General features: G+C 52.0%; 1 protein-coding gene across 3 annotated transcripts in view; it reads right to left on the reverse strand.

The window, feature by feature from the left end:
• Window positions 1–26,214, reverse strand: part of PEMT (phosphatidylethanolamine N-methyltransferase) — a 47,464-nt gene extending 21,250 nt beyond the window's left edge. Inside the window, exons 1-3 of one of the 3 annotated variants that reach the window (XM_018915808.3) lie at window positions 25,355–25,473; window positions 23,730–23,837; window positions 3,913–4,028 (exon numbers count right to left, since the gene is read on the reverse strand). In XM_018915808.3, the coding sequence (XP_018771353.2) occupies window positions 3,913–4,028; window positions 23,730–23,822 (209 nt within the window). In that variant the 5' untranslated portion in view covers window positions 23,823–23,837; window positions 25,355–25,473. Of the gene's footprint in view, window positions 1–3,912; window positions 4,029–23,729; window positions 23,838–25,354; window positions 25,474–26,111 lie in introns of those variants that run through there. The other 2 variants (XM_030229667.2, XM_009091781.4) reach the window with 2 other exon arrangements.
• Window positions 26,215–26,651: the final 437 nt, after the last annotated feature.

Here is a 26,651-nt window from a genome sequence, read left to right on the forward strand (position 1 = left end):
CCAGCAGTGCTCCCTGCCTGATCCCAAAAACCAGCCTGGAAACTGGGGCTGAGAAGCACAATTGGAGCAGAATTGGGCCAGGGGCCAGCAGGCAGCAAGGAAGCAGCAGTGGTACAGGCAACCAGGGTTTCGGTGACAACAGCCACCCCTGCAAGGTGCCACAGTCACCGTGTGGGGCGTCCGTCTGTCCCCCATGCTGGAGGTTTTGTTCTTCTTGGCTAAAGGAGGCAACAGGGATAAAAACCATCCGGTGGTGCCCAGCAGCACAAGCTGCAACAAAAGATCTTGTTCATTAGAAAACAGCAACCTCAACAACACTGAAATCATCCTGCCAATACCACTGGCAATTGTCAGCCCGGTCATCATCCTCACAGCTTCTTCTGCCAATAATGACTTTGCTTTTCTGACAGCACTGGGGTGTGTGTGTTATTTAGGTCAGCTGGGGGCTGTGGCAGCTTCTCCCCCTGCCTTACATCTGAGCTGTGAGGTTTCCTCATCTGGATGCTGTGGGCAGGAGGTGCTGTTGGCTCCCTGGGGCTTTTCCTGAGCAGGGATCAGATATTTCTGGCACTGTGGCTCGGAGGGGGCACCAGCTCTGTCAGGCCGTGCTCCATTCCCATCACCAGCCTCGGTCACTTCTGCACACAGGGCCCTGTGGTTCCGGGATCGATGCCATTTACAGCACACTCACTCATGGTGCCAGCTCACAAAATTAAACAGGATTGAGAATAAGGTGAGAGGCACTACCTGGCAATGACAAACAACCCCTTTTCTGTGCAAAATCCCGTCCCAGGGCGGATTTATTTTCTTGGAAGCGTCAGCTCCAAGTGAGAAATCCACACAGGAGGCAATACCCAGAGTGTGGCATCAATGTAGGACTTGATGCCAGCCTGCAGCACGATGCCACTGAGCCACTGCCAGTGGCACTGGCTGGCACAGCTTTTGTGGGGCTCACACTGAGACACCCCAACAGCTGCAGCCCTCCCGGTCAAGGTGTGCACGTGGGGGTTGCCTTTAAGCTCAGGCAAACATCCTGAGACCCTTCAGGAGGGAGGCTCAGAACCTCCCTGTGTACCTCCCCAAGGGTGGGGAGTGTGCCAGGGTGTGCCAAAGGCAGTGCAGGGAGGTTCAGAGGCAGTGCCAGTGGCTAATTGTGAATAAACTGATGCAGGGAAAGATACCAACAATGGGGTGAGGGAGGAGAGAGAGATAGTGGATGTGAATTTGGAGGACAGTGAAGGTTGTCACGTCCCATGTCACACAGATAACAGCCACAAACTGCACACAGTTCAAAAGTTCAGGAGTTGTTTTCACAGATTAAAACCTCAGTGATGGAAGCTCCTTGCTTCTTGCAGAAAGAAACTGTTGTAATGAAAATAATCATTGCAGCAAAGCAATTAAGGATGCTTGTCTTGTGCACTTGACTAAGCAGGTCCCCTCTGGTCACAGGTCAGTCTGGATTGCAAACCAAGGCTAATAATGAAGCTGAGAGCTGGGAAGCATCTAATTACTTAATTGAGCACAAAGACATCCCTCTTCTTACAAGCAAAGTATCCTTTTGGAGCTGAGCTGGCACAAGAGCATCAGGGTGATGGGCTGAGGAAGGACCCCAGCACAGACCCCATGTGAAGCAGCCACAATCCTGGCTCCCAGGTGCTGTCAGCCAAAATGCCAACCCACTCCCAAAGTTCTGTCTGCTCTGCCCTCCTCTCCTCCGCCTCCAGCTCGGAGCCTTTCAGAAATTCAGCTGCAAAAAGGAAGGAGGCTTTTAAAACCAAAAGAAACATCCCCTGGGCTCCTCATCGCTCCCTGGCAGCCCCACCCACGTAACAAGTCCCCAGAGCAGGAAAAGAGGAGTTTTAAAGGCTGGATTACAGCTCTGGAGGTGGAGGGACCCCTGAGGCTGCCTTTCTGCTCACTATCAGCAGCCCTCACACTCTGCACAAACCACCCTGGCCACCATGCCAGGCACAGCCCATGCCAAGGGATGGACTCCAAGGGGCTGAGGAGCAGAAAACCTGCTCAGAGAATAAAATAAAGGGAAAAGCAAAATAGCAAGAGCAGTTAGACATGTCTCTCCCAGCATCACTGGTCACTGAGATGATATTGACTGTGTCACACGAAGCCCCTCTGGTCAGTGGAACCCTGGGCTGGTCCTGGCTGATCACCTCCTGCAAGGGTCAGGGGCAGGACGAATCCTTGGCAAGCAGCAAAAGCTCTCCAGGCTGGAGCAATAAGCCTTGGGCAGCCCTGGAGGGCTCACTGAGCTGGGATTGGAGGCTCCCAGGTGTGTTTTGGGATAACTCCAGCAGTTGCTGCCCTGATGATCACCCTGGAACCACCCAATCCCTCCCACAGTTAAGGGCTTGCCTTGCCAGAAGAGCCTCCAAAGCCTGCTAGCCATCACTCAGGCCAACTTCAGCACCAAGGAAAGGGGAGGGAACAACCCAACCACGTGGAAACATCTGAGCAAAATAAACTTTCCACTGCAATAAAATCTGAAAGGCTTTGGCCCATCAGGATGGGCTGTCTCATCTGTGTTCTGCTGGGGCTGAGCTGCCCCATCTTCCAAAGCCTCTCCTCCAAACCCAAGGTGCAGAGGGGGCTTTTCCAGCCCCTGGATCGACCTTGCTGCTTCCTTCAGGGCCCAACTGCTGGGCTGCACAGGCAGCCCAAACCCAGTGAGTCCCACAGTCCCCACAGACTCAGGACACAGCCCTGGTGGGGCTCTGAGGGCTCTGCAGGGGCAAAGTGTGACACAGTGCCAGGGCACATGAGGCCACTTTGGCTCACAGCAGCTCCCACTCAGTGCCTTGCTGTGACCCATGAGCCTCGCTGACCCAGGAGCCAGCAGGACCACTGGAAATGAAGATTGTCCCTCCACCAGCTGTGTTTTTAATTAAAGGCAAGGACAAGGCTTTGCATTGCTTCCCAGACAACAAGTGACTATGTAATTTGTGCAAGAGACTGTCGAGACATTCTCCAGCAAAATGCAAGCCTGCTGTGTCACTAAGACATCAGCAGCACATGCACATGCCCTCTGCATTCGATTATAGCCTTGCTCACTGCAAGCTTGCTTTCAGTTTCTGCCATCAGCAGTGGCTGGGACAAACACAGAAGGGCAAGGGCAGGTCCTGGTGCCATTTCCAGGAAAGCAGAGCTCTTAAACACATGTGCAAATTCCAACCTGAGAACTCTGCGCCTGGGAAATTACCCAGAGTACTAAACAACCCATTAGCTGTGACCCTGGTATAATTGAACCTGGGAATTTAGTGAGTCTGTCTCTCCTAACAGCAGTGGAGATAAAGCCAAGCAGATCGCAGATAAATTGCTGGCATTGAGGAAATCTTCTGCAGTAAAACCTCTCTGCTGCACTGGGAACTTTAAAGGACATATTCCCATGGAGTATGGAGTATCAGTCATACAATACTATTAGCTAGCACAGGTAGTGTTTAGAGATAGCAGATAAGAGTTTCAAGAGATTGATTGTTAAGTGCACAGGTAATCCTGCTCTTCTGCACAGGAAACTGCGGCTCCTTAAAAGCAGCTTTCATTTTGTTTATGATTTTTACAAGAAAATTAAAAAATTCTGCTGTTACATATGATCCACCCTGTGTAAACAGCCCTGCCACCTGGGCTGCTCACAGGAGAGAGGAAACATCCCCAGGGAGCAGAGCAAGGTAACCCGTGACACTTAACGACCACAGAAACTGATGGCTTTGCCATGCTGCTGCCTCCCTCATCTTTATTACAAATCCTGGAATAAATCTGCTGCTGCCTGAAGTTATCCAACCATGGAAAAGCAATAGGCTGGGGTTGGATTTAACACTGCTGAGCAAATGTCCCTTTTCCCCCTCACTCTAGAGGGGCATTTCTTTCCATGGATTTCCAGCAGCAGGGTGAGCTCCTTACCAGTGGCTGCGCACACAGTTCAGCACCAGGATCACAGCACCCAGGCAGTAACAGGCAGCACGGGGAGAGCCGAAGGTTTGGCTGAGTGCTTGTGTTTTGTGCTCCCATCTGGCTACCTGGAGAGACAAAGGAAAACAAAGTGGGTGGTTGGGGTGCCTGGAACACGCTGCCCCAGGAGCACAAATCCCACAGCCTTGGCCTCGCACGCTCAGAACACTTTGTGTGGCTTTGTGCAAGAAGCAAGTGGAGGCCACTGATGGGACATGGGCTGAATCAAGACTGGTGATGGGAACTCTTTCTCCCACCTGGGCCAGACCCTGCTTGCATTGCATATGCCCTTGCACACGAGGTCAGCCGGCAGCACCAATTTAAAAAAAAAAAAAAAAAAAAAAAGACTTAAATAGGCTCAAGAGGCTCAAAAAAAAAGGAGAAAAAACAAACCAGAAAATACCCTACACATCAGTTTTAGGGAATACAAGGCTAGGACACGTCTCCAACAAGGCTGAGAGCATTGCTGTCCCCTGACCATCAGAAATGAGGCCCTTGCTGTGGATCCTAATATTGCTCTCCTGAAAGGAAAACAGATCTCAGAGTAGGGGATGCAACACAGGGATGCTCAGCTCTCATTTTCTGGGCTGTGGCATCTTCCACAACCAGTCTCAGGGGTTCCTGCCAGGAACAACCCCTCCCTCTGCACATCCAGAGAAGTTGCAAGCTCTCCCTCAAGCCTTCCCAAGACAAGATCTTCCAGCTTTGCCCAGAGATCTCCTTCCACTTTCACCAGCTTAGCCTTCATTAGCACTCAGCAATTGTAGCCATTCATGTTTAGTCTGCCCTCCTTACATCCCAGCCTGGCAGTGACAGCCCAGGACTCACACATCCACACACAGCATCCCTGGGGAAGTGTTAGCATCCTCCACAGCACACTTTTCCCTTGTTCCCATGTTCAGCTCCCTGCTCTGCAGATGCTGATGGGCCCCTTCTCAAACCGCCCCACAGATGAGGAAGTGCCCTCTCACCCTAGGGGCTGCTGCATGCAGGTGCTTGGAGCTGCTCCCAAAATCTGCAGAACCAGACCCACCCCAGTCACCAAATCCAGGCCCAGAAGTCCCAGCTGATAAAAACCCTTACAGCTACTTTATTCTCTACCTTTCCTGCATCCCTGGGAGAGCTGCTGCTATATTTACTGCCCTCTCAGGCTCCACTTTCAGGCACCAAGCCGGAGGTTTGGATCAGACATCAGACCCGAAATTCCAGCCAGGGAGAGAGAGCACACCTGGGCAATGAAGCAGGAAGTGGGAGTCAGCAGAACATCTCGCCACCAATTTGCTTCTCAGACATGGCTGGCACTTGATTAGCTTCAAATGCACTTCACTCCCTCACACGGAGCCTGGGCAGCTTTCGGGGCCACCTGCAACCCAGCTCTTCATCTACTCTGAATGTATTTGGTAATTTATTGGCTCAATTTGAGCAGAAAAAGGCAGCTTTGCAGGTCTCGCTTTCTTCCCAGGCTGTTGCAGAAGCACAAAGTGCTGCTGGTGGAGGGGGACTGCTGGCTTCAGGAGGGGGGAACGATGAAAACCTCTGATAAGCAGGGGCACTGATTTCACATGCTGAGAGCTGATTCAATTAGTTATGCAATGATTGCTCTGAAATTACAAATCCACTCATGACAGAGAGAGCTGCTTCACTGCCTTTTTCTGGCTGGTATAAATAGTTTGTATTCTAAATTGAATTTAAAACACCGTGCGTCACGCTGCTGCTAAAATCGGAGCTGCTGTTTGAGTGCTGAGAGAGTGGAAAAAGAAATATAAGGTGCATTACCACCTTTGGAAAGCAAAAAGAAGTGACCATACAGGTGACTTGAGTCAGAGATGGAAAAATGCAGCCACGTGCCAGTTATCTGTACCAGCTTCCTAATTCCCTGGAAATTATTCTGGCAGTGTTTGCATGGATGGCAGCTCCTGGCTTGCTCAGGGAGCTTTGAAGAGCACCTCAGCAGCAGCAGAGCTAAAGGAGAAGGAGAAGGCAGAGCCACTGGGATCAGAGGGAAGAGCTGGTGTGCTTCTGGGAGGCGGTCAGTGTAATTACCCTCACCTTTAGAAAGGCACATCTGGGCAGCAATCCCGGGATGAGGGGCCGCGCTCCCGAGCCCTTCAGACAGCAGCTGCCACGGCTGCGATGGGATCACTCCCAGCACAGCCCAGTTGGTGCTGCATCACACAGCTGGGACTGAGATGCCAACTCTTATTTAGCTGTCACAGCCTTCAGATGGGACCCCAGGCTCCTTTTCAAGCCCACACAGGAGCCATCCAGCAAAGCTGGGAGCCAGAGCGGGGCTGGAAGCGGCGGCACCCACCGGGCCCTGCGGCGATATTTCAGTAACAATTAATTAGTTCCGGTTCTGGTTCTATTCCTTGAACAACTAATTAGTTCTGGCTGGGTTCTAATTTTCTAATTTTAGTCATTTTGAGCTAATATTAGCACTCGATCGACCCACAGCTATGCAGCAGCCTTAATGGCTTTATAAAATCGTGAGCTGATGTGTTATTATGTACTGTGGGATGGATGCAAAATGCTTCCAGCATCTTCCATGGCTGTGTGTGGGACAAAGCAGGGCTGAGATCAGCAGTCTCCCAGGAGGCTGCACCCATTCCTGGTGTGCTGTCTGTCCTTCCAGCTAAGGTGGGCACTGGGCTGACCATGGGCAAGCCCCATGTCAGGGCTGCGTGTCCTGGAAAAGGAGAGAGAGCAGCATTTTTATTTTTCTTCCAACTCTGAGTTTGGAAATGGAGTTAATACAAAGTTTCCTGACTTACCCAAGGGTCAAAGCAATAGAAAAAATTCCTCTTCCTAAGCTCCCAGCACTCTGCTTTCACTTTAGGATACTTGGTGAGGGCTGCAAGTAATTTTTTTAATGTTTCCCCCAATGCTCGTTATTGAAATAAATCAACCAGCGGATGTGGCTGCAAAGCCAGGGATGCTCTTGGGTCCCATGTTCTGCCTTTGGCAGGCCATTCTGGGGGCAGGCTCAGCTGGCTGATGTTCCCAGGGAATTGCTTCCTTCTAGACGTAAATTTGGGGCTGATTTCTACGTAACCGCTCCAAGACATTTCCCCAACCACTCGGGCAAGTGCGTAAACAAAAATGAAAGCACAGGCACACATCCCCAGTGCCTGCCCTGATGGAAAATGGAAATGCTCTGCATTTCCTTCTCCTGTTTTTTGGGTAGGCAAACCACGAGCCACCTCGTGAAAGGCCACAAATAACCACTCCAAAAGCAATTTCATCTCACGAACCTGCCTCCGCAGCGATCAACGGGAAATGCTCCTTCCAGCTCTGTGTGCATGGCAGACCATGGCCTCTCATTAATATTTAGTATTTGTTTGAAGGAAATTGATTCTTTTTGTCTGCCATCCACGGGAGCTGCCTTCTGAACACGCTACATTTTAATTGCTCAGTCCCAGCTCTGAATTAGAGCCTTTGTGCTGTTTCATGTGACTCCACTGCTATATCTGGCTTGCCCTAGAGATGGGCAAGGAAACCAGATAGCCCAAAGGCTCAGGACAAAGGGACACCTTGCATCTCAATGCAAATCAGTCATTTTATGTCCTCACATTGCCCCATCACCATGGTACCCAAAGAAAAACGTGCAGGGACTGGTGAATTTAGCCTTGTGGCACTCCTGGGAGGCTGGGATGGATTAGCAGCTTCTTTCAAATCGAGGGAAACTGAGGCACAGGAGGATTGAGGTGAATGTCTGCTTCCCAGCTCTGCAGGGAGCAGGGTAGAGGGACTGGGTCTACATCCTGCAAAATCCCATCATCCAGCCAGGGAGATGCTCTGCACATTTCTTGGGTTGCCCTTGCCCTGGACAAACTGTTGGCATGGAAATATTCAGTGTCCAAGTCTGGGATGGAGAAAAGACGACAGTGTACAGGATGTCCTCCCTTTACATACCCATCTCACAGTATTTGACATGCATGAAGGATTTTCCCCCATCCCATGGGGTCTAGGAAGCCTGCTGAGGGGTCCAGAAGTCAGAAATTCCATGAAAAGTCCAGAGGAAGAACAATGAGCTCTCCAGGGCACATCTGAGCCCCAGTCCCAAGAGGATGCAAGTTCACAGGGCAAACCCTGGATATATGGGTGATCCAGCCCCAGCTCAACAAAAACCTTCAGACAAAACTGACCTGAGCACGTTTATTTTCACAGAACCACTGAGTGGTTTGGGTTGGAAGGGACCTTAAACTCATCTCATTCCATCCCCTGCCATGGGCAGGGACACCTTCCACTATCCCAGGCTGCTCCAACCTGGCCTTGGACACTCCCAGGGATGGGGCAGCCACAGCTTCTCTGGGCAACCTGTGCCAGGGCCTCACCATTTTTATAGTAAGGAATTTCTTCCAACAGAATAAATTTCTCCTTCAGTCTGACCTCTCCTAGGCCAGCCTGGGGATTTGTTCTCCCCTGGGGTGCTAGGGCAGGAGAATCCCTGACTCTGGGGTTAGGTGGCTCCATGTGAGCATCTCCCACTGGGAAAGACACGCCCCAGCTTGCTCCTGACCTGCTGAAAGAGCAAGAAACCTGATATTACCCTTATTGCACCCACAGAGACCAGAGGCATCGACCTGCTCCTGTTACGAAAAATCCATTTTTCCCTTTCTGATTCCCTGTAATCCCTCATTAAAGCATAAGGACAGTCTCTGCTCTCTGTCACTGCTTGGATGCTGGAAAACAACCCTGCTCACAGATATTACATTTATCTTAAGACAGGGAGGAAAAAGATAGACCTGAGCACCCAGGGCCTGGTTGTGGTGCTCCCAAGAGCAGGCAGGGAAGCAGAGCTGGCTGCAATGGAAATGCAAGCACTGGGGCTGGGTGACCTTTGCCAAATGCCAGAGGAGCCAGCCTTTCTGGCTGTCCCAAGTGGCTGGGGAGGAAATGAGTATGGCCTGACCTTATCCCTCCTAACTCGGGGCTCCAGCCCTGCTGCAGCCAGCAGCACCCAGAGCAGACAGAGCAGTGCCAAAGGGCAGCACCAACAGCACCAGGGGGACACTGTGGCCACCCTGACAGCCTGCATCACTTTGGCTGAGCGAGTCCCTCCTAGGTGAGAAAAATTCTGTGTTTTCAGGAGGTTGCAAAGCTCAGGAGAGAGAGGAGGGAAAACTGCAGGGCTGCTCCTGGGGAGGATCGTGCATGGCCACCCCATGGGATGTGTGGGTGCTGTTCCTGCAGCTCAGCAGGACAGCACTGAGCCCCTGGCACAGGAATGACACCACCTGAGGCTGGCGTGTGCCCATGTGCAGCCACATCAGCCCACCCCAGCACCAGGCACAGGCTTTCCAAAGGCATGTGCAGAAAATGCCCCGGGGACCTGCGTGCCACTGGCAGCAGGAACATGATTAGCAGGAGCTCTGGGCAGCGAAGGCAGGAGGAAAAGAACAGAACAAACCACGGTTTTAATTTGTACAAGCTGGTAATTATAGTTGCTATCTGTCTGAAATCTCTATTGAGTTTATTTAAATATGTTCTCCGTGAAGGCCATTCAGACAGGAATTATCAAGGTGTTGCAGCAGAGGAGATAATGCCATGCAGTTTTCAACAGATCAAGGGCTGATTAGGAGGAATTAATTAGCTGCTTAAACAGTCCTTGACTCGCTGCAGCAATTAGCTGTCACCTCCCTGCAGTCACGTTCCCAGCACAGCGGTGCCTCCGATACAAAGCAGAAAACTCCTTCCCTGGTGCTGGTGGGAGCACCAGGCCAGCCCTGGGTGGGCACACGGCCCTGGGAAGGGGTGCTCAACCCACAAGAGCCCCAAAGTCACCCCCTGGGCAGGGGTGAGCTGGGCTGTGGGGACTCCTGAGTGCCCACCCCAGCGCCCATCGCTGGTTGGTGATTCCCAACACGGGCACCATCGGGTGTCTTCCCTCCTCCAGCCTTTAGTCCCTCAGGCATTCCCCACCCACCATCTCTTCTGGGCTGGGAACCACCAGCTCTCAGCCATACTCCTCCACTGGGGCCAGCAGATCATCCAGCAGCCTTTATCCCACCTGCTGTCCCTTTGGTGGGGTGGGAGTACCACCCCTCACCTCTGCAAGCACTAAACCATGGAAAGCTGGCACTGCAGAGCTGGAGGCTGAGCCACCCCCACTGGACACTGCCCAGGAGGAGAAGCTGGCACTTGGGATGACCAGGAGACCACCATGAGGCTCTGAGCCCCTCCTGCCAGCACATTGCCTTGCAGGAGATGCTCCCAGCTGCCAAGCTCCTGCCAGCATCCCAGTGGGCTCCACTTTCCTTAGCTGCTCCCTGCCTGCACTAGGAAAAACTGTGGCAGCTTTGGACTACCTGATGCAGAGACTGAGTTACTTCTCTGTAGGTTTCTCAACTCACAGGCTCTCCATTACAGAGAGCCATCAGATGGTAATGCAGCCTGAAAGCTTTTTAACAAATGATTAAAGCCTTGTGAAGTTCCCCCACCAAGTACTGGAGCAGCAGCTTCCAGTTCATGCAATTAAAACATTGAACTGATATGAGAAGAGACAAGCAGCATCTTAATGGTTTCATGTGAGCTGCGAGGCAAATCAGGCTGAGGGCTGTGTCCATGGAGCTTGTACAGGCTTTCTCATGGTAATGCCCTAAGAAAAGATGCACCCAGAGATGGTTTGATGGCAAGCAAGAGGCACTGGGGACAACAGGTGACAGTCTGTGCCCATGCACGTGGAGGCAGAGCATGGCAGGGACTCTGGTAGAGCCTGGAGGCTCCAAGCACCCCGGTTTGAGGGCTGGCAAGTGTCCCAAGAGAAGGGGACAGGCTGGCTCATCCAGGTCTCCCCAGCAAGCTACACCAGTTAAGTTTTTCCCCTTTCCCATTGCCTCACTGGTGTGATGGCAGTAAGAGTTGTCAGGGAGCCACAGCTGAGCAGCACAGCTCAGCTCCTCCACGTCTGCCAAGGGCTTTCAGTTTGGAAAGGAAGGCGTCGATTTGACACAAGGAGGATTTTTCCATTGACTTTCACTGGCTCTGGATGGGGGGTTTGTTGTTTGTTCCAGCCAAAAGAAACAGGAGAGGGATTTTGGAGAGACAAGGCGATATGTGGCCTGGCTGTGCAAGGACACTGAGGTGAGGAACAGCCAGCTGGAACACCAGGGCTGCACACCCAGGTGACAAAGAGCTGCACAGAGGGGAAAAACCACATGTCTGCAGGCTCTCATACTGGAACATGGGGTTTGGAACACACAAAGGGCTTCAAAAAAAAGGAGAACATCCAAGTGCTGAAAAAAAGAACTACCTAGAAGCAGAGAGCAGGGTGGACTGCTCCCCAAAACCAAAAAGCTGAAGTGAGATGAGACAGCATGACAAACCCTCATTGTCTACAGTCCCCATCACCCAAACCAGCAAGTTAAGAGGATGAAACATAAGCTGGAGTGCCTCTTCTAGTGACTCTGTCCTCATGAATGCTGCCAGTGAGGAGGTCAACAGGGTCCAGTCTGAGCGCTTTGACACGGGGAGAAGAATTAAGTGACTCCACTTGTAAAGAAGCGGAAGGACATTGAAGTAACCCAGCCTGTTTCCACCACTTTTAGCCTAAAAAACAACCCTCCCTGCACCCATGCCTAGTGAAAGTAATTGGACTGAAATGGCACAGGTCACCTCAGCTAACAGCCTTGAGCTGGGGGGAAACAAAACAAGTCTGCAGGTAAACAGATAAGGGTTTCATAAAGACTGGGTACGCTTTACCTCAGAGTTATCCCTCCAGATTACCTCCATACGAGCCTTTACCTTGAATTCACTCATGATAAAGAGTGAGATAAAAAATTTCATTTCTCTAATAGTGTTTATGGGATTTGTCAAAGTAGGATCTCATTAGCTGGCTGCAATGAAAACAAGCCCTTGCTTAGTGTATGCCAAGGCAGCCTGGGTCCATCGATGTTCCATGAGCCACATCCTCTCCTCTTCAATAAAAACAAAAATGACACAGAATATGAGCTGTATTTGCTAGCAATTTCCAACACAAAATCCGAACATTTTCTCCTCAAAGCAAAGAGCTCATGATTTATGTCCAAAGAGCTGGAAGCTGAAGGCAGGTGATTTCAATAACCCAGAACGAGCTGTGTTAATTAATTCTGAGCGTGGGCATGGGGAGCCCTTATGATCAGCTCCCCGAGAGTGAAGGGGAAGGGCAATGTGCTCCCGCCACAGGGAATCAGGCTCAGCCCAACCCCATTTTCCCAGCCAGCAAATCCCTTGGAAAAACTATTTGTGAAATAATGATTTCTCCAGAGCACAGCACAGGATGGGGAAGGACTTTCCCAGTCCCAGCCTGGGCCGTGGAAGGGATGGCCCAACAGTGGGAGGGACACGGGCTGCATGGGGGAATGGGGAGCAGCTGGGACACACCCAGCTCTTCTAAACCAGGAATGCAACCAAATAAAATAATCTCCTGAGATTAGGGAAAGGCAGAAACTGTCCCTACACAAATATGTGGGGCTCTGCTGGAGCTCAGAGGGAAGGCAAGTGCTGCCAGATGAGCATCTCATGAGCACGACGGTGAAGCTTTTTTCCAGATTTCTTTTCATCTTCCATGCCCAGATGACTTGGCCCACACTCAGCTTCCCACTGCACACAGTCCCCATCCAGAAAACCACAAGCCTTGTATTTTCACACGTTTCTCTGAAGCCCAGAGTGTTTTCCTTGGGGCAAACAGATTGGAAACAGGCAGCCCATAGCAGGCACTTTCATAAACAAACCAGAAGCAAAGGTGTGTGCCAGTCTCCTGAGTGACTGAGAACATTCTGCCCACATCACATCCTGTATTTGCATGGGATTTTTTCCTGTTGCTTGTACTCATGCAGCCCTAAATAAAGCAAAGCAGAGGAAGAGCCTGAAGTGTTCTACACAGCTGCTTTCATTGAACGAGGCCCTCTACCCAACAGACCCATTTTCAAACAAAGCGATCCAACAATAGCACTGACGATGTTTGAACTGGCACGGATTTAGGAAGACAAGCTCTTTGCTGCACCACACTGTCAGCAAGGACTCAGTACAAATGCCACGTTACAAGATAAACATCTCTCCTTTTTTTTTTTTTTTTTAAGACCTTTTACTTTCGCGCCTCTGTTCGGAAGCGTTATTTCCAAACGAGGCCCTGGATCCCAAGGGATCACAGTGCTGAGGTCAAGTCACCCTGAATTCACCTCAGAGCCTTGGGTTTGGTTTAAAATGTGGAGATAAAGCTTTATCTGCATCACGAAGCATCTATTCTGCTCCTCAAAGCTTCCCTACGCTGCTGCAAACCTCCAATTCCAATTGCTATCACCGTTGCAAATAAGGTCAGCCTGATTAACAAGCAGTTATTCTAGGTGGAGTGAAAATGCTCAATCTTCAGCCAGAGTGTGCTATGTAGGAAATATCCTGTTCCTGAACTGAAACGAGCCTTCACAGGCTCCAGGTAAAAGGAGATTGAGGTCACCTAACAACTGACATTACTTGCAGCCTCTGATTCATTGCAGAGACTGTGTAAAGCTATACTGGAGGTGTCAGCTAAATCAGGTGTTTCTTTCTCTCCTGTACGACCTGTATTTAATTGCAGATACAGGTTCAGGTACCACTGTGAGCAGCCAGTGTCCCCAGCCAGCCCAACCTGCAGATGTCACACTGCCTGCAATTGAAAACTAGGGCTGGATGCTGCAATATTTCAATTCAGGCAATTACTCAAGGAGCTGTGGCCCATGGGAGTGAAAATACTCTGGCTCTGTTGTCTTAAAGATTAAATCAGAAGCTCCAATTCACCCAATGTATGAGTAAGAGGGAGCTGGCAGGAGAGAAGGGGATGGAGAAAGGCTGTGGGTGACAGCAAGCAGCAGCCTCCAGAGACACAAACCCAGCAGCACAAAAACACCCAGCCCCACAGAGAGGAAGATAAAGCAGCTGAGCCATCCCAGCACTGCCTGGATCCTGTGTTTGATGTGAAGGTTTTCAGGACTGGGCATCATCTTTGCAGTTTGCTCTCCTTAATAGGTTTGCTTGGATTCCAGCTCAGCCCAGCTCATTAGCCACACTGCCGAATCCCACACTAATTCTGCATCCCTTCTACTGCTACAGATAAATAACAAAATTGCCTCCACGCAGGGGTTGTTTTCTTCCTCTCTCCCCCTTATGCAGGACTGGTAGCATCTCATGTATCTGTTAATGAAGTCCACAATATGCAGAGTTTCTCAGCAAGTAAAAATTACAATCATTAGCCAGTGAGTGATGAGACAAAAACACCATTTCTGCCAGGCTGGCAGTACCAGTACAGCAAGTACACATCCCAGAGAGCAGAGCCTTGCTCTCCTGTAATGTGGTACCCAATGTTCTTCATTAGCACCTCTCTCTAATAGAGCAAGGCAGCGTCCTGCAGCAGGTCACAATTACACACAACAATTAGTTCAGGGAGAAACAATGACAGGCAACGCAGAGGAACACTTTGCAGAGGGGTGGTAAAAAGATGAAATGGAAGAGGAATAGGAACATTTTAAAGCCCTGCCTGAAACCAAAAACAAGTGGATGCACAAGGGACAGCATGGTAGAGGAGCCATGGCTGGTTTCCTTGTACATGACTTTGTAATTTTTGTTTTAAATAGGAAAGAAACACAGCAATTATTCTTTTGGTCACAATACCCCAGTGACCAGGACCAGCAGGCTCAGACCAGGACTTCTTGTGCTATTTGCAAACAACACACAAAGCCAACTCAGCTTCTCGCAGAGCTGCAGCCTCTCTCTTGCTGCCCTTTTGTGAAATTAGGGTTTAATTCTCTAGAATAAGTCTGCTAATAAGGAGTCCCAACACACCCATCCTCTGGACAGCGTGTACCCGCTCATCGTTCCCCCAGGAGCTGTGATGGGAGGGGGACAGGGAAGGGGGGAGAAGAAAATAAATCCGCCTCAGAGAGCACAAAATGCAAGAGAAATCCAATACTCCTTCACAGAGGAGTGAGAGGTGGTTGGAATAGAGGTACTGGCTGCACTGGCCATGCTCAGCAAAGCACTGATTTCGTCTGGAAGGGCCTCCTGTCCTCTCCCAGCTGGACAGATCATGTTCCACGCTCCGTGTTAAGCTCCCCTGGGAACATTTCCCACTGAGGACACGCATGTTTGTGATGCTGCTGCCGTGGCAGCAACAATAGAGAGGGACAATGTGATCTTTATGTAACGCGGGCTCTGTTCCCCTCTGCCCAGGGATGAGATGTTCAACACACGGGCACAGCAGGTAAGAACAGCCTGAAGGGTTAAACACAGCCACTGGACCCCTCTGGTGCCAGCACTGGGGTTCCTCTGGGTGTGGGTGGGTGTAACCACGTGCCCCATGTGTTTGTTCATCTGTTCAATGCAAGAAAAGGAACCCAAAAGCTGAGTGAACACTCAGCCATCCTCAGATCCAGTGATCTGCACGCCAGGGGAGCTCCTTCCTCTTCCTGCAGCCTCAAAGCCCGGTGCTGGGATACAGATACCAGCCCTTCATCCAGTGCTCAAAGATTCTCACAGCCTTTTGCTCCACACATTTCTACTAGAGGCCTGCACAGAGCTGGAGGAGAGAGGCTGAGAAAGTCATTCCAGATATGGTTCTACTCACATCTGCACCAGTGGCCAAAGCTTAATGGATACAGGAAGAAAAGTAATGTTCCTCCATTGGGCAATGCACCCGCTTTGGCTTCATCAGTCTCTGGAAAATGATTGTACAACAAAATCTCGGAATGAAACTAATTCAATGCTGCTCTCCAGCCTTGGGAATGAAATGAGTAAGTCTGCAGTCATTACAACAATGTCCTGGTAAAAATAAACAGGAAAGGGCACTTAGTAGGAATGCTTCATAGTTAAAAATACAGTATCTCGTCTGAGGTCATTCTGGCTTTTTATAGGAACAGGCATGTGTGCCTCAAAGTGATCAGAAGGGGTGTTACTTCCTGTTACAGATGGACACCTCAGTCACAGACAGATGGACAAGGTTCTCTTCCCCAGTCCAAAACCCTACCTGGGATGATGCAGATTGAACATCTGCTATTGGGCTGGCAGCTCTGAGGGAAGAGGCAGGAATTGGAACACCTGACTACACGGGGGGATCTGGGGTCTGTCTTCCCTTCACCCAACAAGACTGACAAGGAGGATGCCCAACTTTTTCCATCTAAAAGGTGCAGAAAAGAGGTTTGAGCCAGAGGTGCTCACGCTGAGCAGCAGGCAGGCACAGAGATGATGCTGGACAAAGGGCAGGAGGCAAGAAAAGCGGGCAGAAGAAGTACTGTAAAGGATCATAAAAGCTGCATGTACACTTTCCTTCACAGAAAATGTCTTTCTGCTTTTATGGCAAGGAGCTGCTACAATTACAGCTTCTTTTATAAGCCAAGCAGAAACCAGATAATGAGCAAACCTCCCACAGTACAAAGGAGGTGACGAAGGCGTTCTGGGAGCCCTGACCGTCAGGCTTCCCTGCAACAGCCAAAAGCACAGAAAATTGCTAAAACCCATCTCCATTTCACCCTCTTCAGGGCTGTGAGCTGTTCATAGCCTTTTTCTCCCCCGAAGTACAGAAAGGATCACACCAAAAATATGCCTACACAGATAGCAAGTGAAAACCCTTCAGCCAGACAAAGCAGAGCTTGCACATACAGACCTGCAGAATGAGCCCACGGCTGCATCATCCCTGGTCTGGGGGAGTAAAAAGAGAGAACAAAAAAGGCTTCACAAAGAAAAAAACAAGTAAGATATTGTCCAATCCAGGTGAGTCTGTACTTCATCACAGATGTTCAGGATTTCAATGACACATGGGAAAATCAAGAGCTCCCACCAGTCTTCCACCAGTCCAAGCCATGTGCATGTGCAGGTGTTTTCTGGAAACCAAATTTTTAACTTCCTAAGAAAGTTGCACCTCATTCCTGCATGAGAGCAAGCACAGAAGTTCAGATGGTTTTGTAGGGAACAGGAAAATTCAGGCAGCAGCTCCACAGCCCTTCCCCTGGATTGGGGTCACCCTCCAAAATCAAAACTCCTTGCTCTGTACAGTCAGTGCACTGCTGCTCCCATCCCTCTGCCATATATCAACCAACCCAGGCACACTCTTGTGTCCACAGCTCATGTCCTCTATCAATGAAATACATCAGCACCAGCTTCCAAAAAGCAACTTTTTCCCCCTGGGTTAGGGTACAGGGGCTTTAAAGCTTTGTCAGGATCCCTTAGGAAGGGGAATGTAAGGGGGCTGATGCAGGCAGGCAGCCTGAGAGGCTGCACATACTTGTTTGCTTTAATTAAGATGAGGTTCCTAATATTTACAAGGAACCAATGTCCAACAAGCACTGCTTTGACCAGGCTGCTGAAGTATCTGGTGCCACACTCAGGAGACCAGGGATGTGGGATGCTCCTGCCAAGAGCCATTTCCAGCTGTACATGTCACTGAGGTCATTACAGAGGTGGAAAACACATGGAGGGTTTTGCTTTAGTGATTTACTAATCTATTTCCCACCCATTTGCTGCTGCCCTGTGAGCAACTGGAGATGTGTCCCCTCCGAGTTCATCCAGGAGGGAAAAAATAGGGGAAATGAGGTGGCATTTTCTTTGGGGTGCCACCAGCCTGCCAGGGTCAGCACCCTCACCATGAAATCCCAAGGACTGCCTCCCCACCATGAGTCTCCAGACATGCAGAAGATGCAGCTGCATCCTGATGGAGGCACAGCAGCAGGGCTTACAGAAATAACCTCCCAAGAGCACCCAGCACACTGCGTGTCTGCATTTCCCCATCAAAACAGCCTATTTTGGGAGAGCCCATCCTTCTGGGAACTGGGCAGGCTTCTGCTAAACAATCTGTGCCATGGCACAGCTGGAATACACCCAGCTCATGTCTGGGACTGAGGCAGGCCCCTGCCCAGCCCCTGGATCACTGACATTCCAGGGGTGGCAGTGGGCTTCTCCCCTCCAGCAGCTCCCAGTCCCCAGGCTATGCACAAACACTGCCACAGCCCAGGGACACACAGGAGGAGCTGCCTCTTCCACACCTTCCAGTCTGGGTAGATGAAACCATTTTCTTTTTTGCTTCCAGCTGCACCTTTTCCTTTGTCCCGTGAGACACAGGTGGCCACAGACTTGCACGTGAGAAGGCTTAGCAGCAGGATGGCAGGAGAGGGATGGAGTGGGATGGAGAAGAAAGGGCCTCTTCCAGCTTCCAGGGTCTAAAGATAATCCTCTGATCCCATATGGAAACAAGACTCTTGGCTTAAATATTTCTTTTTTTCATCTTTTGTGTGTGTGCTGACTTACTCCAGCAGGGCTGCCAGAAGCCTGCAGTTTATTTTTAAAATACTAAACAAGAGAAGTCCAGTTTATACAACAAAGACCCTAAGTTTTCACAGAAGCTCTCTGCAGATGCTAAAAAAAGGAGGTTGCTTATCGGGTCAGCTGTGAGGTGAGAGGCAGATTCTGACCTTGGTTTTGAGAAATGCTGAGCTGGCACGTCACACACCAGCTGGATCCCAAATTCACTCTAGGAACAGGCACAGAAATGGCTCAGCTTCCCAAACACAGCTTGCCTTGGCAGGTACCCGTGCACAGTGGGTGGGCAGCTGCTGGAATGACTGTCACCACCTCACCCAGAGCCCTGAGACCGTGCCCAGCTCGACACACAGACAAAGCATCTCAGCTCACAGCTGCCTGGCCAGGCTGGGCTCCACCATACCCCCACCACAGGCAGCTCAGCCTGCAGGGACATCATAAAAACACATTGCACAGCTTCTTCAAGAGGATTTAGATGAAAACACCACCACCTCCAGCTGTGAGGCTGTGGGAAGCAGAGCTGGGACACAGGATGTGGCTCTCCCTCAAGGTGACAGCACTCCTAATTGTGCCAGTCCAGCCAGCACGCCGGAGGGTGCGACCCAGTTCTGGGGCTTGTTATGAGGCTCACAGCGGTGCCAAGAGGCTGGAAAAGCTAAATTTAGGAGACAAACAGGCCTGGTGTTACACACCCAGGCAGGACTGGCTCTGTTACGAGAGCTGGAGAATCGATGCCGTCCGCTTCCGCGCGTTACAGCGGCGCTGCGAAGCCCTCGCTGCCGGAGTGAAAGCGTTACCGAGTCACTTGGAATAAAATTGCCACTAAATGCTATTTGGGAGATGGAAAAAAAAAAAAAAAAGGCAAATCCTCACTCTTTCTCAGCTATTGTAGGAAATGAAAATGGCTATTGCTGCCTGGTAGAGAGTCCAATTATGAATAATGCACGTTCTCTCCCTGCACAAAGGATGAAAGGCATCAGAGCTGGTGGTGACATTTTAAGACCGGAGATGTAAGAGCGGATCTGAGCCTCGTTGCAAGCCCAGCTTTACCCCAATAAAGAAACACTTTCTGCAGTCAATTGCCTTGCAGCGTAGCTTGAAGCCCTGCTATTGATCTAGCATCTGTTATAAGCAGATAATCATCGCCGCTGTGCCATGGCTGCTATGATGGGGTCTAAAAGCACTTTCCAGAAGCTGGTTGAGGGCTGTTTTCTGCTCTCCCCTGCAGCTGGAGGAAGGCAAAGGTTTGTGGGGGAGCCCACAAAAGTCTCTCAGGTTGACAGAATTTGAAGGCCAGAAAAAAAATATTGAATCCTCTCAATTCATTCATCTCCCAGTCCTGTAAACTTCATGTGACTGAGGTGCACTCCCTGCACGGCTCTGCTGCCATCCCAGCCCTCACAGAGTTATTTTATACCCTGTAATTTCCTTTCCCCAGCGAGGTGCTGACACACCACCATCAAGCCACAGCTCAATCCTTTCCTTCTCTAAGACAGGCAGCGAGAGCTGCTGAAATCTCCCAGCATCAGGCTTTTTTCTCCTGTCCCCAAAAGGTTTCTCAGGCTTTGGCTCACTGAGGTTTGAATCTCGGCATCTCCTGAGCTTCCATCTACTTCCCAGCAGCGTTGGGGATGTTTTGGGCCAGGCACCTTCCTCCAAGTTCAGCAAGAAGTGGTCAGAGGTAGGTGAAATCAGACTGCCAGTGTCTGCAATCTCCCCCCTCCCTTCCAGTGCAAGCACTTCTTACCCACTAGGCAGATTCCTCCAGTCTCCAAAGAAGGAGAAAAGGATGGGAAATTAAAAATAAATGAACCAAGAGATACACATCCATCAGGAGCCCAGCATTGTCAGCCCAGGTCCCTGTGCAACTACTTCTTTAATCAAAACCTCGTGCAGCTTAAACGCTTGACAGAAGTCTAGAACAGAGATCGTGCTACCCTGAACAGGAAAAGCTGCAACCTTGAAGAATAAAATCACTGTCTGATGGGGTCTATTTTCTTTAAAATCACACTAAATCATGCCTAGCCCATTCCTAGCTGTGACATTTGAGGTTTCACCCTGCAGATTCCTGTGAGACACACGGGTGTCTCTCGGGGGTGACCAGAGGTGACGGGAGGAGTGAGGGTGCCAGCTGATGATGAGCCATTACTAAATCGGTCCATGACGCCAGACCTAAATTTTTAAGAGGCTCAAATCAAGAAAAGATTGCTGATGGATGCACTCCCCACTTCAAACTCACTTGCGTGGTGATGGACGTCAGACTGCCGGCCTCATGGCTATGCCTGGCTGCTACTGGGAGTGACAGAAACCTTCCAGCTTTCTAGAAAGTCCTCCTGTGCCAAGACTCAGCCAGCTCCTTAGAGCCTCCTGCATGCAGGTTATCTGCCTCTCTTGGCTTGAAAATGTTTGTCCCTGAGGAGTTTTTATTTAATGCCTTCCTTAGTTACCAAGGGATGAGAAGTTTCTCCCATCGTTCTGCGGCTTTCCAAACACAGATGGGATTTATTGAAGTTCCTGCTGCTCTGGCCTCATTAACATTTTATGGCACAGCTCCAGAGATGTTCCTGCTCCTTGCTGGGTGCTCCTCTACAGCCCCACAGTGGCTCAGGTCTCCTGGCTGCACTGAACATCCTCGGGGAGTTTTAAGTGATTTCATTCCCAAACCAGCTCTGCTGCTTCCTTTTGAGACCTCACCTGCACCTTGCCTCCTGTGGGACCACAGCTCTCAGCAGCTCCTCTCATAACAGACACAGTGGGTGGGAAAGCAGAGACAGCAGAGAGGAAAAAATACGAGAAAAACTAGAGAATAGTGCAGGAACACATTCAGGCTACGCCATGGACAATATAACCTGTCCAGGGATGGACAGGATTTTTACTGGCATGAAGGGGGTGGAAGCAGAAGAGGGGATGCAAGCCCAGGGTTTGGTGAGGAAATGCAGCAGGTGGCCCTGGGGAGATATTGCTGGTACCCTCCTGCACATGCCTGCAGGGAGGAAGGTGGGAATTGCCAGTCCTGAGGCCTTCTGGAAGAGCTTTTCTCACCTGTAGAGAACAGGAGAGAGCATGAGCACAGCCCAGCTGGAGTCTGCAAATTGCCCCATTTAGGCTCTGGTCCTCAAAATTGCTCTTACCTAAAGTACATCCACCAACCTGACAAGCATCACATTTTTCTCTGGAGAATGTACTCCTCCACAGCCTCCAGAGTTTGTGCTTCATCCCCAAACTCTACAGGTTTTGTCCCACAGAAACATGCCTGGTGCTCACCAGGTCACCTTGCTATGATCAAGGCCTTGGGATGTGCTTCTCCAATGCATGGGGCAGGGGTTTCCCCACCACATATTTATTCAGAGGCACTGCACAGCAAGGACAACCCAAAGCCAAACTTTGGAAGAGGCAGACCTGGCTGGAGTTCAGCAGAAACAGGGAATTAAGACACTGAACTAAATCAATGTATCCCCACCCAATTCCTATCCAAATCAGGAATTTCATGCACAGGAGAAATTTTGACCAGCGTCCCACATTAGTTATTGAGCAGAGAGCAAAGAGTGCTTGGCACTGTGCAGAATTCCAGTCTTTGCACTGAAGCTCTTGGAAACCCAGAGTAATTCAGATGCAGGAGCAATCTTAGCTGCTGGGAAGGAGCTCAAACAGCCAAGGACAGAGAGAGCCTGTGCAGGGACGTAGGGAAAGAAAGAAGGGCTGCTGGCTGGGTGCAGGGAGGGGACGTTGACCACATGGATAAAAGGATGGGGAGGAGGTAAAGGAAGGAGGTCAGGGAAAATCCATGGATAGCCAGGGCCACTCTTGCTGAAATGTACCCAACAGTGGGGGCTTGTTTAGGGCTGCAGGACACACAGACTCCCTGCAAGAGCCTTCCAGCATTGCCTGGTGTGAGCCACACACTGGGACTGCAAACACCAGGGAGATGCCGGGGGGCTTGGGCAGAGCAAGGATGGAGGCACACAGACTGCAAGACCCATTCCAGACGGAGAAACACGGAATGCCACGCTCAGAGCTTTCCCCAACACTCAGCTCAGGCTGCTCACTCAAACCTCCTGCTCGTCTGGCTTGGAGTGCCACCTGCTGCCAACGGTGCCGTTCTCCAATCCCTGAGAGGGGACAACAGCAGCGCAGAGCAACAAACTTCCTGCTCTTGCATCGGCTTTCCCCGTCCTTTAACAGCAGCCAAACCCCTGATCCAAAAAGCAACGCTATTTCCCAAGCTGCAGGCGTCCCACGAGTTGTAGGCATAGCAGCAGATGCTAATAAAGTACTTTTTTTCTTTGCCTTTCATGCAGTTTCTCGCTGGAGCCAGCCTCTCCCCCCAGAGACCACATCCTGAATCTTCTTGTTCATTGATTCTTTATGGTAAATGATGACTCTGCAGTCGAAATAATGTGGCATATTCCAGCTCGCATTTCAGACACCGTGAGACTTTTTAATAACGAGTTGCATGAAAAATTAGAGAGGCTGCAACAAAGAGCTCTGACAGAGGTTTCCAAAGTGACTCACAGGCAGTAGAGCCTCCCTCTTCCAAAGCCTAGTGTGAGACAATCTCAAGAGCCCCCGCACTCAGAAAGAGAGGAGTCCTCCCCCTGTGGAAAAATAAGGCCTTTTTAAGGAGAATTCTCCAGGGAGAGAATCCCTGCAGGGGGTTTGGCAGGCAGATTTGGGAGTCGTGGCTGAGATGACATCCCATTCCCAGGAGTGCTCACAGGAATGTTTCACCCTGTGCTGCTGAGGGTGCTGCAGGGTGGGAGTCACCTCACCCTGCAGCCAGCCTGGGCTTCCTGCTTGGCATATTGGCTCTGGAATGCTCCAGAACAAGGCTAGCAATGACTCCTGCAGTTTTGCAAGAAGGCAGCAAACCACAGCAGTAACAGGCAGTGGAGGTTTCTCCAGCCTTGGCTCCCAAAGCACTGTGGCACCCACAGCCACAGCAAACATCACCCATGCACAGGTATCTTGCTCCTCCTAGGGCTGCCTTGCTGCCAACCCTGCAGTGCTCTGCCAGGCTTTGCAGCATGATGGAGGAGGAATTTTTTCAGGCCAACTTTTGGCTGACTGTTTTTGCTTCCTGCCATCCACAAGAACAGCTGCCAACATATTTCAAGGGGAAGCAGCAGGCAGCAAATCCAGTGCAGCCACCCTGATGGGGATTAATGCCATTCGTGCTCAGTCCCAGTAGTGAGCAGTGCCTGGCTGCTGGGTGGGACATGTGGCTGAAGGATGGGTTTGATTGCTGTGTTCCCTCTCCCAAGCTCTGCTCCAAATTCCTTCTGAATCCTGCACTGGCTCCCACCTTCACCTCCTCTGTGACATCCCTCAGAGTCATCCCCAGCCCCAGGAGCTGCAGCACAACCCCCTGCTCACCCACTCCTAAGATCTAATTGAGCACAGTTCCCCCCACCCAGCCCAGCAGACTTCTCCAAAGAGGTTTTTCCTCCCAAAGGAAGCTGGGAAAGGAAAGCTGAGAGTAAAGGAGCAGCTGGCACAAAGGCAGTTCTTACCACATTCCAGAAGAAAGGGTTGAAGGCTATTGAGAGGACAGCCACAATGAAGCCAGTGTCAGTGACATCCACGTAGCCAAAGAGCCGCACCATGGCTGCCACATCCACCTGTGGAAGAAGGGCTGGTTACTGCACTTCACCTCAAACCTGCTGCCCCAAGGGTACATGAACCTTTTACTAGCCCTAAGCAACGTGCTGTTACAGCTTGCAAAGTGCTGTGTCAAGGTGCAAAGCCCAGGAGGAGGATGGGGGCTTCTCCAAACTGTCCCCCCCAGACCTCAGGGGCACTGGGCCCTCCGGGAGCCCCACACTCACAGCGTGCCCAAAAGGACACAGGATCAGAGGTGACACTGCTGCTCTGAGGATGAGCACCAGTCCTCAGCTGCCAGTTCATGAGTGTTTTAGGAGAGGGAGAACCATTCCACGGCATCTCAGCATCCCTGGGGACACAGGACCACCCCAGGGAAGCTGGTCTGCATGGAGTCCCCTAGCAATGAACTGTGTCAGCTTGAAACTCATCTCCCATAAAGTCAGAGTGATGCAAATCCTCTCCACGGCAAGGAGGAATGCATCTGCACTGTAAGGAGCTGCAGAAGTATTTCCTGTCTTAATGACAACAACAAAAACCCCTCAAAACTCACTGCTCTCCTTTTCAAAAAGAGAGATTTTTCCCAAGACAGCTCCCTGACACTGTCAGCGTTTTTGCGTGCAGTAAGCCACGCTGCTTCTCCCTCCACACTCCCTCTCCCTGTGCTGGTATTTGGATGAAAAACAGCCAGTGTCTTTTTTTTCCTTTGGCCAAAACCTTTGAAAACAAAAAACAAAATAGCCCATCCCAAGCCCAGCCCTCACTTGAAACAAAACCAAGAAAACAACATCGAGACGTGGAAGGTTTTTGCTTCCCCAACACAGCTGTGTTTTCAAGACCTTTGGATGCCAGGGGACAGGCACAGCTTGGAAAGGTATCAGGGAGGGAAATTCCCACTGGCTCCTCACAGGTTCTTGGGAAGAACCAGAGCCACAGTGTCATCTGTGGAAAGGGGCTGGTAAGCCCAGCATCTCTCCTAGCCCAGAGAAAAGGCAGTAGGAACAGCTCCCATGCCCAGGGCACATCCAGTCGCTCCAGGTGCCTCCTGCCCAGCCACGACTGCCCAAGGTGCAAAGTGCAGGAGCAAAGACTGGACAGCCCTGGGGAAAGGGAGGATGGATCCTCACTGGGGTTCACAGCTGCCCTCAAACCACCACTGCCCCAGGTCCTCCAGGCTCCTTCATCCGAGCCCTGGGGACATGGGTGCTGGCAGGGAACAATGGGAACAGCCCCCATGGCCTGATGCAGACCCATCTCTCCCTATTCCCACCCTCCACAGCCTCTTCCCCCCTCCCTTCACGACGCGAGCAGCCCTTCCCCACCAGACCTGTCCCTCCAAACTGCCAAGCCACAACCCGAGCAGCTGCCGGCACCGGGGCCGAACTGTCTAATCCAGCTTCAATTGCAATCCCGTGGGACCAGGACAGCTTCTTTCCTCTCGTTTTGTACGGTGCTGAGCACAGTGCTAGCACGGGCTGAACAAAAGCTTCTTGACCTACTAACTCCTGGCAGGCACCATCGTTAACATCGCACTCACCTTCTTTTCTCCTGCTCAACAACCAAATTCGCGGCTGCCAGCGGGAGGCAGATTGGCCTGTGCCTGGCTGTGTGCTTCTCGGGATAAAAGGGGGGCCCTAATGGGATGAGCTGTCTCTGCGAGCTGCTGGGACAGCCACGTAACAGGCACAGAACATTCAACTTTGCCCTCTCCACCACGGTGGAGGGGATCAATGACCGTGGCAAACTTGATCAAAGCCCCGAAGTCAGGGAGGGTGGGAACAGCAAGGGCAGCTGGGTGAGAGCCGTACAGGCACCCAGGTGGCAGCTGCACGGGCACCTGGCTGGGACACGACCGGGCACACGGGGGACACTTGGGGGGAGCAATACAGGCACCTAGATGAGAGCTGCGTGGGCACTCGGGTGAGAGCTGTATCGGCACCTGAGTGAGGGATAAATGGACACCTGGATGAGAGCCGCACGGGCACTTCAACAAGAGCTGCAGGGGCACCCGGGTGAGCCGGTGGCAGCACCCCCGGGCATTCCGCCCCTGCCATCTGCTCAGACCGTGCCGTCCCGGCTGGGGTGGCACCGGGCTGGGGAGGGCGGTGGGTGCACCTGGGGAATCGGGGACCGAGCATCCCGAGGCCTGCTTCACCTGCGGGGACGATTCCCAGCGGATCTGCCGATCCCCGCGGCGGCACCGGGACGGCGGGGGATCCGTGCCCGGGCTCCCCCCGCTGCCCCAGGCCGGGCCCTCCCCGGGGCCCTCCCTCCCGCGCCCGGCCCGCCGGTACCTGGCCGTAGTCCAGGCCGCCCAGCCCCTCGCAGCACTCCCGCGGGAAGGGCCGGGCCCCGCCCGCCGCCGCCTCCCGCTGCCCCGCGCCCGGCCCGCGCCGCCCCGCCATGGCCGGGTGCCCCCGCCGCGCCCCCGGCCCGGGCCGAGCGCCGGGCCCGCGGTGGCGCTGCCGGGAGCCGCGGTCCCGCCCCGCCGGGAGGAGCCGGGCCTGGAGCCGCGGCGGGCCCGGGGCCTGAGGGCCGGGGGGAGCACTGACCTCACGCCGCGGGTGCGTGACCGTGTGGGGCCGCGGCCGGACGGAGAGCGGCCCCGAGGCCGCGGCTGGACTTGGACCCTGCCCGCGGGAGCAGCGGGAGCGGGCGGGACGGACCCCCCAGGGCCGCACCGGGAGCTGGAGAGCGGCTGGGAGTGGGACGGCCCTGGTGGGAGAGGGAGCGAGAACCGAGTGGGCACCGCTGCTGCGGGGGAGAGACGGGCACTGCCAGCCCCCATCTGTCCCCCGCCTGCCCCCTGCCAGCCCCTGCCCGTTCCCTGCAAA

The sequence above is a fragment of the Serinus canaria genome, chromosome 14, assembly GCF_022539315.1.
Source record: "Serinus canaria isolate serCan28SL12 chromosome 14, serCan2020, whole genome shotgun sequence".
Lineage (NCBI taxonomy): Eukaryota > Metazoa > Chordata > Aves > Passeriformes > Fringillidae > Serinus > Serinus canaria.